The following is a 13,030-nucleotide window of genomic DNA, read 5'->3' on the forward strand; positions in this document are numbered from 1 at the left end:
ATCTTTTCTCCCTCTCCACCCCAGCACGGGTTACAGATGTGTGGTCATGCCAAGGCTTTTATGTGGATGCTGGAGATTCCAAACTCAGGTCTTTGTAATTGTGCAGTAGGAATGTTACCGAGCCATCTCCCTAGTCCTCACTCTTTCTAGGTTGTGAGAAAGGATCACTGATTAGACAAGGCTGAGTAGGGATCCACTGTCTCCACCTCCCCACCCCACTGATGCTGGGATTTAGCATATGATCACACCCAACTTTTTACATGGCTCAAAACGAGGTGCTCAGCGTTATAGAGCAAGGAATTTATTGAAGGTTATTTCCCAAGCCAATTTATTGATTACTTTACTTGGTCCTTGTGATGGTTTGTATGTGCTTGGCCCAGGGAGTGGCACTATTGGGAGGTATGGCCTTATTGGAATAAGTGTATTACCGTGGCCATGGGTTTAAGACCCTCATTCTAGCTGTCTAGAAGTCAGACTTCCACTAGCAGCCTTCAGATGAAGATGTTGAACTCTCAACTCCTCCTGCACCATGTCTGCCTGGATGCTGCCATGTTCTTGCCTTGATGATAATGGACTGAACCTCTGAACCTGTAAGCCAGCCCCAATGAAATGTCTATAAGAGTTGCCTTGGTCACTGTGTCTGTTCGCATCAGTAGAACCCTAACTAAGGGTCCTGGAGATGGAATCCAGAGCCTTGTGCACACTAAGCAAACCCTCTACTACTAGGCTCATTAAAAATATTGTTTTACATTTTTTAAATTAATTTCCAGTGACTTGGGGGCAGATAAATGCTCCTCAGAAGTACTAGGTTTAATTGGGTGTGGTGGTATACCACCTGGAATCCCAGCACTTGGGACACTAAGGCAGAAGGAGGGTGAGTGTGACGCTAACCTGAGATACCCAGCAGGATCATGTCACAAAATAAAAGAGAACTTGTTGTGTCCTTGGAGACAAATTTCAGAAAGTTCACATTTTGCTTGGATTTCATTGCTAGTTTTAGTAGACACATAGATTGTGGAATTCTGGCATTGACAGCTCTGGGGCCTTTACAATGGCATGCAGCCTCCTGCCTTAGACACACACAGTGTCACCCCAAACCCAGTCCAAATGTGTTCCCAATGGTCCAGCTTTCGTGGTTGCAGACACTGGGCTGCACAAGCCATTGTGGGTGATGCTCTAGAGAACACCCAGGCATATCGGCCTGCTAAGCCCTTTCTGGGCTGCCATTTCCATTCCGGATGGAATTTTAGAGGTGCTAGTTCCCTGGGCAGAATTTGGGCTCAGACCTTCCCCTTGAGGGCAAGAATGAGAAAGTTATCACAGTTCTGTGTGTGAGCACCCCTTGCCTCCCTCTATCACAGAGTGCAACACTGGGCTGGGACAGGACATCTGAACTAGATGGATTCACACTTGTTCTCAGATGCCAGGCTCAGAGAGACTTTGGTTAGAGACTCCTTCTGTGCCCCAGATGTGGGTCAAGTGGAGAGGCCCAGACAGGCAGAGGGAGATTCACACCTTCTATGATGATTTCTTCTTAGGGCTAAGATGCCTTTGTAACACCTAATCTTAAACCATAGAACTTTCTGGATTTACCTGCTCTGTCATATGGTTCCTTTCTCTGTTATTTCTCCAGTTTCCTTTGTCATTCCTTTGGGCAAAGGTGGTTGCCCCAAGGCTGCCTCCCCACCTTCCATTCTGCCTGCTGCTGGGCACTCACCCCTCCTCCTAAGGTCCTAGGCACAGTTCTACCAAAGTGGCCTGGGGAACCAATGGGTTTGCTGGGCTGACAAACAGAATACAGGGGAAGGGTTACTTACTGAGTCAAAAAATGTAGCTGTTTGTGTTACAAATGTTAATTATGTTCCCCCCAAAACTGTTTGCATTAGAAAGTCTACCAGAAGCTTTTGGGAACCTGTCCTCAGTGGGTTCTGACTGGTAAATAAAGATGCCAATAGCTAATAGCTGGGGAGAACAGACAAAGGTGGGATTTTAGGATTCCTGGGCTTGCGGAAGTTGGGGAAGTTGCGGGAGTTGGGGAAGAAGGGGTAAGTGGGAGATCCGCCATGCCGGGAGAGTGTGGGGGAGAGGAGAGGCACCAGGGCAGAGGCATAACCACCATGTGAAGGAGCTGTGGGAGAGTGTGGCCTAGAAGGCTGCTCAACTGGGCCTAGATCAGCCAAGATGGAACAGAGCATTAGTAATAACTTGAAATTATTGTCGGGAGGTAGTTTTCAGCAACATGGAGGTTAGGCATCTGCCCAGCTATTGTGCTGAATAAGACATACTAAAATATAAAGAATGTGTGTGTGTCTTCCATTTGGGACATAAACCACTGAGTCGAGTAGTCACCTGCTGCTGGGATTTATTAACTAAATATTAATACATTTATCCAGCCCATAGATGGAGAGTCCTTCCACTGGTCTTCCCAGACTCTGTCTATGCTCTAGTCCCTCCCTGAGGTCACGCACAATTAGTGCAGGATTGCATATAACAGGCATCATGGAGTGCCTGGGTCATCAGGGTCCTTTGGGTTCCCGTGACTTACCAACTCTTTTTGGGGAGGTGGGGAATATAAGCAGTGAACAAGCACACCTGGGGTGACCTTTTACAAGTATAGTCATCTGTGACACTGTAAGGGACCTTGACTCTGCTACTCACGGGGATGGAGCTGACATCAAGCGCACATCCCCCTGAGAAGACATTGATGCCCTGTGCTGTGCGGCTTCTGAGAATGGTGTGTCCCCATGAGCAACTTCTCTGTATCACTGCCTAACAGAGGGTTTGGATTTGGTTATTTCCTTGCTCTGCCACATTCCCCGAAAAATGAACCAAAACACACTCCAAGTTTAGCAAAATGTGGATGACCATCAGCATCATTTTTATTGCAAATTAGTTAACAAAAAAAGATGAAAAAATACATCATTTTCATTACCTACAGTTTTGCATGTAGATAATTTTTTTTAGTTTTTTTTTTCCTGTAAACTACACTTTATTTTATAAAACATGGTAAGAATCAACATTTTAGGATGTGTCTGGTCATATCTATTAGGTATGGCACAGACATTGGAACTGCCCTGAGGAGGTGGGCAGCTGCCCCTGAGAGCCCCCAGCACACACTGACTAGAAAAGGGCTTGGTGGGCAGCAGATGGGCCATCCTGGGTTGTGCTCTTAGGAGCTACTGGTTCAGCGGCTGCAGGTCACGCTGAGCTGAGCCATGGTCTGACGTTCCTCATCAGCTTGACACAGGACAGACTTGTTCCTTTAGATTTTTTAAACAAAATCCATCTCTAAACATGTATTTACAGATACTTACTCTGCCACAGGCGTATACTTTACTGCGAGAATCTGCTGTGCACACTGCCCTGACCAGGAAGGGTGGCCCTGAACCAGGCTCCACCCACATTCCAGCACACTCAAGGCTCATCCCCACCCAGGCCAGTTGGGGGATCAGGGGCCACACAGCTTATGTTTTCTTGAGGTCTCAGTGCAGGCTGCTCTGGTGAGTCCACAGTGCACGCTGGAGCCCTCTGGAGCCCTCTGGCAGTCAGGCGTTAGGAGCCCAGGCCCAGGCAGCTCAGTCCATCCTCAGTTGATTTGGATGATGCCGTGGAAGGAGTGATGCCCAGAGCAATTCAGGCAGCGTCTTTCTCCAGGAGGCACCACACCCTGCATGGCTTACTGGCTCAAGATGTCAGGAAGGGGACATTGGGGCAGGGCAGGGCAGGGCAGGGCAGGGCAGGGGTACTCCCAAGGCCCATAAACACGACTACAGAACAGAAGCCTGCAGACTCATGACTGGTACTGGGGGGTACACTCTGCACATGCCGAGGACACTTCTCTAAGCCCACACTGGTGGTTACAGAAAATGTACAAACATATCATTTTACTTGTTTCCTGTTTTAGATACAAAACTAATCCATGCACCCAAGGTTTAAGGTCCTGGCCTGTTTCTAACACATCTGCAAACCCCAGGTGCCTGTGACTGGGAGGAGGGGCAGTGAGTGGGTAGCAGGCATCTGGGGAGGGGGCTCCGGTCTCGGCAGTTTCCAGCCTCCTTCTCCTGTCACGTTTTTTTTTTTTTTTCTTTCTTTCTTCTCAATTTTGGAAAGAAGCTATCAATAAATAAACAGCATTTACAAATCATGAATCCTCATTCATATTTTACAAACACACAGGGAAGTTCACCCTGACCAGGAAAATCAAGGCTCTGAGAACTAGTTTATTTTCTTGGAACAGATATGTTTTTCCCTAGTGCCATAGAAAACAATACATATAAATAAAAAGGCAGTGTTTCTGTGGAAAATAAAAGTACATAAATAAATACTAAAAAAAAATGGAAATTCTTGTCCTCTTATTTTGTATAAAAACATTTTTTTAAAAGGCTCCTTTGGTCGCCCCAGCATCCTGGAGCACTGGAAAGGACTCCCAACAGGGCTTGGGAACGGAAGCTGGGGTCCTGCATCCCACATCTCTGTTTACTTAAATGCCTCTGGAATGTGGGTGATCTGGGACGGCATGCTGGTGGGCGGGCTGGAGATGCCCTCGGACCAATCAGAGATGTTGGAATGCGGGGAGGAGCTGGACCACTGGTCAGGGGACTCAGGAGATGGGGTGAGGAAGGGGTGCTCTGGCACCTGCAGCTGGTGGCTGGGGGTGTTGTCCACAGGCGAAGATGAGTAGCTGTGTTGGGAAGGAGGGGTCAGGAACTGGGTAGTGGTTATGGGCGGGACCATGGAGGATGGCAGTGAAGTGGGCAGGGCCTGGCTTTCCTGGGGCAGAATGGTGTGCACAGGCAGACTGCTGGGGCCCAGCGGCTGTACGTCGGCCTGGCTGGGCTCCCCACTCAGGAAGCTCCGGCCCAGGTGCCCATTGGCTGCTGAGCTCACACCGAGGTGTGGCTGTGATGGTGGCTGCAGGTTCTGAGGCTGGATTTGTAAGTTCTGTGGCTGTACCTGCTGGGTCTGCACCAGGTGGGGCTGTGTAGCCAGCCGAGTGTTGGGCAGGCCCTGGTAGATAATCGGGGACAAGGTATTGGTGGAGAGGCTGCTGTGTAATGGGCCCATCATGCCATGCTGGATGCCAGCTCCCTGTGTGCTCAGTGTGCCCGGTGTCACACCCGGTCGTAGTGGGTTGTACTGACTGGGCACCATGCCATTCTGGAGCCGGGGAAGCCACTCACACTGGCCATTCAAGCTTGCCGGTGCACCCACGGTGAAATTCATAGCCCCTGTGCCATTGGTACTCAGGACTGTGCTGGCACTGGAGGCTACGGGCAGGTGGGAGAGGCGTGGTGGGGGTGGCTCGAAGGCCAACCGGCTGCCTCCGGCCAGTGCTGCCATCTCAGGCTTTGCGGCCACATTCAAGTGGCTGATGCCCAGGTGGGTGTCAGGCATGCCAGGCAGGTGGCTGAGAGGCTGGAACGGGGAGGGAAGGAGGGGTGGTGACGCCACATCTGACAAGTAGCCATGGGGTGACTCAAGGGAATCCACAGGCGACAGCATGCTTGAGCTGTCCAACAGGCAGCCCTTGCCATCCTGGGACTTCTTCCTCCGGGCCTTGAGGTCCTTAGCTTCCTTGCTACCACAAGCCAGCCCTTTGGTGCTGGGCTTGCGGGCCTTCTTGCCCTGTGTGGCAGACTTGAGGTTGCCCAGGTAGCCATTGGGCGAGCAGAGTGTGGGAGACAGAGTGGGTGTGCCACCCAGGGCAGCGCCGTGCAGCTGTGGGCTGCGCACCAGGTTGTACTCATCCAAAAGCCGCACAATGTCGTGGTGCATACGCTCCTGGGCAATGTCCCGTGGCAATCGGTCCATGTGATCTGTGATGTCCCGGTTGGCAAAGTGGTCTAGCAACACTTTGGCAGTCTCATAGCTGCCCTCACGGGCGGCCAGGAACAGAGGAGTCTCCTCCTATAGGACATAACAGGAGGCACGTGAGGGAACTGGGCCTGCTGTAGAACTTGCTGAGTCATCTATGGTAGCTGGCCTGGGAGGAGGGGCTCGGGAAGCGCTGCTTCCTCTTCCTCTCCTCTCCAGAGACCCATCTAGATCCGAACATCCTAGAGTACCAGGCTGGGGGAGAAGAGGGTTTAGAGTAGGGACTCCCTATGTTGCCCAAAGTGGCCAGGAACTCAGGATCATCCTTCCTCGGCTTCCTGGTGTCAGGAAGCACACTTGGTTGATCCTGAGTCCCTTTTTTAAGAGAACCTAGATTTATCACCCACCCAGAGAAGGTGTGTGGGATGAATCCATAGGGCTTCCTCTGTGTGGGGTTAGATTGCCAAAAGCCTAATGAACTGTGTGCCCTTTACTCTCCTCCCCAAAATGCAGGTACAAAATACCACAGTCCTGAGAGATTCAGAACCCTTTAAGGCAGGAGAATGACGTGGGGAAGGGACTTCCTGTCCAAAGGGTCACCAGTGGTTAAGGCATCTCAGCTCCTTCCAGATCTGCTCTGCCCAGTAGACAGAACCATACACCTCTCTGTGAGGAGTGGGAAGGGCCTAGGAGCCTACAGAACTGTCTATGAGGCTTGGATTCTCTTTACAACCACCAGCCCACCCTGACTGTGGAGAACCTGTGTCTAACAGCAACTCAGGTGCCTGACTCCTGCTGCATTCCCCGGTCTGCAGAGGAGCTGGTAAGGGAGGCACAAAGTCTGCCATGCTGGGTAACTAAGAAGCAACTAGCCCTTCTTAGAGACACTGGGAGGCAAGGTGGCGAGATGCATCCCAGTTCAGCAGAGTTTCCTTATCCTGTAAGGGGGAGGATGGTAGCAGTAGGCCAGGATAGGGGCCTTGCAGGCTCTAAGAGACAGGGCCACCCCATCCCTGCCCCTGGCCAATCCTGAACCCCTAGGGTCACCACACCCCCTAGGGACAGAAGGGAACAGAAGGAAAGGCTCAAGGAACAGTGACACAGGACAGCTGCTGCTGCCTCATCTTCAAGCAAGATGTCGTTCCAGCCTCCACACTTGGGAGGAGTCAGAAAAATTAGCTGTGCCCCAGACACTCTAACACTCAGAGCGGTCAACGTATGGGTGCACCGGAATTCTCATCATGCCCCTGTGGTTAAGGCAGCCCCTCTTCTTACCTTGTTGTTCTGCATGTCTTTGTTGGCTCCGTTCTTCAGGAGCACCATGGCAGCATCCACATTGTTCACAGCAGCTGCCCAGTGCAAAGCCGACTTGCCTGGAAAGGAAGCAAGGAGGGGAGAGGGCAGGTTAGGGTTGAGCAGACCAGGTACTGGCTGGTGTCCTCAGGAGCTGGACTGTAGCTTGGGCCCACCTAGGTCATCCACAGCATTGACATCAGCATGTGAGTTGATGAGATCCTCCAGCATGCCCTCCACGGCCAGGCGTGCAGCCAGGATCAGTGGGGTCGTGCCATCATGCATTCGGGCATCCAGATCCGTGGCTCTGTTCCTGAGCAGGATCTGGAAGGCAGGGATGGATTCAGGCAGAGCGATCTAAACACAACATACCTCCAGGAACTGATGCCTGGAGTAGGCTCAGCTGTTCCCATGACTCCGATGAGCCCCTGAGAGAGACAGGGTGCTATGGGGCTACATTCCATGTGCAGGAGGGGCTGGGATGGCAGTGGGGACCCTCTAGGACCACAGGCGACCTCATCTTTTGGTCATAGCTGCCAGAACTACCTCCAGAAGAAGTCAAACTGCATAGCATGGGGGACAGAGGGGAGGGTAGCCAGGATGGGAAGCCTGCTCATGGTCCACAGCTGTACTTGGAACTGCTAAGCCTCCCTGCTTGAATCGCAGGTGGGAGAACTGGGGTGGATCCGCAGCACTGCCTGGATTCCTAGAAAACGTATACACATCCGTCTATGCAAGCAAAGCAGGCCATGTGGAGAGCTGTACACCAGGCAGTCCCTGCTCTGAGCTCAACTTAACCTGTGGCTGATCTCAACCTCTCTTTGCCATTTTGAAATAGGGTCTTTCTATGATGACCAGGCTAGCCTCACGCTCGCAATCCTCTCAGATTCTAGAGTGCCGGGATACTAGGTGTACATTGCCCTGTCTTGTTTAGTTTCTTCTGCAGACAGACAAAGTGTGGCTCAAGTTAAGAAATGATTAAACAACAAGCATTTTTTGATGCCTGGTCTATTCCCCATTGGACCCTGCTCCAGGACCGCCTAGAGGACAGGTAGCAGGGGTCACTGGCTGGCAACTACTAGGGATGGTCCCTAGAGACCCAGGCAGCTAAATCCTTAAATCCACCCTGGCTGGCTCCAGGCTTCTAGGCAAAGCCAGGAGACAGGTTTGTAGGCCAGGAGCAGCAGCCTCTAAAGCCCTCTTTCTGCCGCCATGGGCTATGCCTGCAGCCACAGTTGAATGGGGTGGGGCCAGGCTGTAAAGCTTATAGCCCTGGGATAGAGACCTCAAGTCAAGGCCATAGTCTTGAGACTGGAGGGTCTTACTGAGGGTAGGTAGGCCTCGCTTCACCCTGTAGTTCCTCAAGACCACCTTCAGCCAGCCTGTTCAGAGAACACAGGTGGGGCTTGATGCCCATTGTAACCTGGACTTCCCTCAAAGTGCAGTTCCAGTGTGGAGGTGCCAGCTATCTCTGCTCAGTTACACTTGGAATTAGAGCCCTGGTCTGAATGGTCACAGATCACAGGCGAGGTTGCTGGAGCCAAGGATGCTGTGCTGCCTACCTGGAAGACGCCCTGAGCATCTGCAGAGACTGCTGCATGTAATGGGGTGCGCCCCATGTTGTCTTGGATGTTGGCATCTGCGCTGGCCTCCAGCAAGCGCTTGGCAGCATCTGAACGGGAGTATCGGGCAGCTAGGTGCAGGGCCGTCTCCCCCGTGCGGTCCGTCTGGTTGTGCAAACTAGCACCCTGGTAGATGAAGTCAGAGATGACAGCGGGTGCGTCCTCTTCTTCCTCACTGTTGCCTGTCTCAAGGCCCCCTCCACTGCAGGAGGCAATCATTAGGGGTGTGAAGCCATCTGCAGAGAGGACAGAAACAGGGGTAGGTGTGGGAAAGGTGATGTCAGCTTCAGGGAGGGTCGGCATTCAGCCATGGCCCTGGCAGTCCTGCCACACAGCCTTCAGTTTAAGGGACCACAGATGAGGTCCCCAAGCATGCAGTGCTGCCGACCTGGAAGACACCCTGGGACCAACATGGTAGGAGAGAACCCACCCTTGTAAGTTGTCCTCTGTGCTCCATGTGTGCACTATGGTGTGTGTGTGTCTTGTACTCAGATGAATAAATGCTTTAAAACATAAAATAAAGGCTGGAGAGATGGCTCAGTGGCTTAAGAGCACTGGTTGCTCTTCCAGAAGACCCGAGTTCAAATCCCAGCATCCATATAGCTGCTTACAACCGTCTGTAACTCCAGTTCCAAGGGATCTAATGGCCTCTTCAGGCTTCCCACAGGCACTGGGCATGCACATGACACACAGGCATATATGTAGGCAAAACCATGCACATTAAATAAAATATATATGTATATATTTTATATATACCTATATATGCATATAATTTTAAAAGTCAGCACTTTAACTGGGCATGGGGCCATACAAGAAGCTGAGACAAAAAAAAAAATCATATTTGGTGTTAGCCTGGTCTACAAAGTAAGACCCTGTGTCCCCCCCTGCCCCTGCCACCAAAAGAAAAAGAAAAAAAGGGAAAAATTAACACTTTGACTTTCGCAAAGCAGCATTTCATGAAAAGGTGTACTCTGGAGGCAGGGGGAGCCAGACCAGCTCAGAGGAGGCGCACACCCCAGCAGAGCCACTCAGTGGCCCAGCCCTCCTCAAGTCTGTGCAAGGGGATCTCCAGTGGCTTTACCTGGTCCTCGAACATTGACGTCCATGCAGTCAGCATCTACCTCGCCCTGAGGTGGTGTTGGGGCCATGGCAGACATGCGCAGGTCAGCCGCATCCAGGTGCTGCTGGGTCCACTGCCGGTGGTCAGTCTGATCATCCAGGTCAGGAAGAACCACTGGCTCCTCAAACTGAGTTTGGACAGAGTAAGCAGAGCCTTATCACTTGGGGCCAAAGTGGGAGGTGCCACCCAGGGAGGCTTGGGAGCCTAATGGACTCACCCGGAATTTCTTGGTCTCCAGGTCTTCGTCCCCCCACTCGTTCTGATTGTCATCCATCAGGGCACCATCTGAGGCATTCTTCAGGGGCCTGGGTGTGGGGGTAGGGAGACTGAGCAGGTACTCCAGGAAATGTCCTGAAGCCACAACTCAAATGGGGCATCCTCCACATGCAAATGGGCTTAGGGTAACGGACAGGGATGGAAAGGCCCCGGGCCTGCAGGAGCTAAGCACCCCACCAACCCTGCCAACCACCCCTCCACACACGGTGTGGGCAGTGCCTACTCACTTTAGGCCGACTGAGTCCTCGCCAAGGGGCTCCCTCCGCTTCTTCTTGCTGGCCTCTGACACTTTGAAACCCTCGGGGAACCAGAGCTGACCATGCTGCCGCCGGCGCTTGCGGGACAGCAGCACCCCACAGCCCACAAAGAACAGGAGCACGAAGGCAGCTGCTACCACGTACATGAGGTGCAGCTGCGAGGGCAGCGGAGGCTCCACCGTCTCACCTGCGGGCAGGGGCGGCAGGCAAGCACCCCACGTCAGGCGTGGTGATGCTGTGGGCTGGCGGGGGGCGGCGGACTGGCTCCGCGGCCAGTGCCTCCTCACCCACTCTCCTCCATCCCACCCCCCAAAATAAGGTCATTTTCTACGTGATTAATCAGAATTGCAAACTATCGCTAAATTCTTTCTGCACCAGCTGATCTGTCTGGAGACAGTGCTCACTTCTCCCCTTTCGAGAAGGAGGATTAGCGAACTTCAAATCACTGCGCCTGCATTGAGCTGTTAAGACAAAGGATTTAGGGGGATTTTCAAGATACAAACTTCAACACTTCACATGACACCGATCAATTCTTCTCTCTCTTTAAAAAAAAAAAAAACTAGTAATGATTTTGAAATAATATCCAACAAAGAAAAATCAGAGGTAAAGAATGGGGAGAGGAAAAAAGGCTCCTCCAACACTTTCTGGAATATGTATACATCTTAGGGAACAGCTTTCACTTATGGATCCCATCATCTACAGGGAGGGAAGGCCACAGGAAAAAAATTCCAGAAAAGCACTTCCTGAGTTGGGGATAGCAGCTGGCACAAGGAGCGAGAGACACCTTGCTTGTGACCCTCCCAGACAGACTCTCCCTTCACCCAAGGACCCATCCCTGAGGAAGCAGGGCTGGCAGGGGTAGGGAGGTCATTTAAAAAAGGAAGGAACGAGTATAGGTGTTTTGTCTGCAAGCATGTGTATGTCAGGACCCTGTGCATGCTTGGCGCCTGCAAAGGTTGAAGGCGTTGGAGTTACAGAGAGTTCTAAGATGCAGCATTGGTGCAGGGGCTCAAAGCCAGGTCCCCTGCTCAAGCAGCCGGTGCTCTTAACCACTGAGCCATCCATCCCTCCAGCCCCTGATCACTCACTCTTTACAGCCTCGATCTTGTAGGGAATATTGAGGCTGCCAAGTGAAGCAAGAGCGCCCAGGAAGGCAGCCACGTCGGTAGCACTCTGGAAGCACTGGGAGGATGACTGTACACATTGCCGGTTGTCGATTTCCAGGTAGACAATGGAGCTGAGAACACACACACAGCACAGTGAGATCAGATACAGCCCAGTGTGCTGCCCACACACCAGCTCTGACGATCGCCCTGACCCCGAGAGCATATTAGCCCTGCAGTGGGACAGTCTCCCTGCAGCCCCATTTTTTAGCACTCAGCAGGGGCTCATTCTACTGTCCCGCCTTGCCCCTGAGGTGCACGGCACCCTTTTCTTCACTTCAGAGAATAGATGGTCTTTAGGCATCTAATGCCCTCTTGTGAGCAGTGCCTGGTGCCCCACAGAAGTTCAAGGAATGCAGTTGTGACTCCCTGGGGTATAGAGCTTGAGGCAACACCAGGTTCATGCCAGAGATCCAGCTCTCTCACGCCAGCCGAGTCACCAGCTCTCAGTCACGGCCTCTCAGACACAGGATGCTAACACAGCCTCCAGGTGACAATCCATCTCTGCCCTTCACCACAGTCCCATGCCAAGAAAACCAGGACTAGGAACCACTAAGGTGCCACCAGGCAGATGCCCAACAGCTCAGGCTCCTGGGACCTCCAGATGCAGGGTACTTGGCCTGGCTGGTGCTTCCCTGCCCACCCCCAGGCGGCTCTATGCAGCATCCAGGAGATGCTCTTATCTGCGCCTTCTCACCGCCTCCCTCAGCTCCTTAGCCTTTAAGGTTCAGCAACGGTGCCCTTGTGTGCCCCTCACTCCTCCTCCGTAGTGATGGAGGTGCAGGACTGGTCTAGGATGACTTAGCCCCAGGGGACACCCAGAGGCTTTAATCATCTTGGTCTCCAATACCTGGTACACACTGAAGCCTGCCAGGTACCAGTAGAGGGATACCCTCGTTATTCCAGGTACTTTCTGACCATAAGGTAAGATGAATACAACCTTCCCTGAGGTCACAGCTCCAGGGTTGAGAGAGAAGCCAGGGACACACTGGCTCACTCACCCACGGATGTCCATGGGGTCCAGCTCCCGGCGCTGGCGCCCACCGTTGGTGCCAGGAAGCAGTGAAGAGGTGGTCCAACCCACTGCAGAGCGCTTGATCGGGTGCTTGCGTAGCTCTTCCTCGTGGCCATAGTAGGGGAAGATCATCTGCTGGCCTTGTGCATCACGCTTGAAGACCACGTTGGTGTGCAGCACGTGGCTGAGCTCCCGCAGGAAGTGGAAGGAGTTGTTCCTTAGCTGCTCGGGTGGAAGCAGCACCACCAGCACCAGCGTGCCGGCCGCCAGCCGCTCTGGCACGTGCTCCGCACAGTCTAGCCCATCCCACTCACACTCCGCGCTGTTGCAGCCCTGGTCGCAGTGGCCGTCACTGAAGTGGTCCTTGCAGTACTGGTCATACAGGGGGCTGAGAAGGTGTAGGACGAAGTCAGTCCCATCCCAGCCTGTGGCCCTCAAACCCACCCTGACTGGGCCGGAGCTGGGAGATG

At 52.7% G+C, this 13,030-nt stretch overlaps 1 protein-coding gene across 1 annotated transcript in view; it reads right to left on the reverse strand.

Moving 5' to 3' along the window:
* Nucleotides 1–2,927: 2,927 nt before the first annotated feature.
* Nucleotides 2,928–13,030, reverse strand: part of NOTCH1 (notch receptor 1) — a 45,245-nt gene continuing 35,142 nt past the window's right edge. The window contains exons 26-34 of the mRNA XM_080927733.1: nt 12,547–12,948; nt 11,471–11,619; nt 10,353–10,569; nt 10,067–10,154; nt 9,811–9,976; nt 8,670–8,965; nt 7,284–7,431; nt 7,090–7,187; nt 2,928–5,907 (exon numbers count right to left, since the gene is read on the reverse strand). Coding sequence (XP_080783859.1) covers nt 4,477–5,907; nt 7,090–7,187; nt 7,284–7,431; nt 8,670–8,965; nt 9,811–9,976; nt 10,067–10,154; nt 10,353–10,569; nt 11,471–11,619; nt 12,547–12,948 — 2,995 coding nt within the window. The 3' untranslated portion in view covers nt 2,928–4,476. The remainder of the gene's footprint in view (nt 5,908–7,089; nt 7,188–7,283; nt 7,432–8,669; nt 8,966–9,810; nt 9,977–10,066; nt 10,155–10,352; nt 10,570–11,470; nt 11,620–12,546; nt 12,949–13,030) is intronic.

Source organism: Micromys minutus, assembly GCF_963924665.1.
Source record: "Micromys minutus genome assembly, chromosome: 13".
NCBI classification, from domain to species: domain Eukaryota; kingdom Metazoa; phylum Chordata; class Mammalia; order Rodentia; family Muridae; genus Micromys; species Micromys minutus.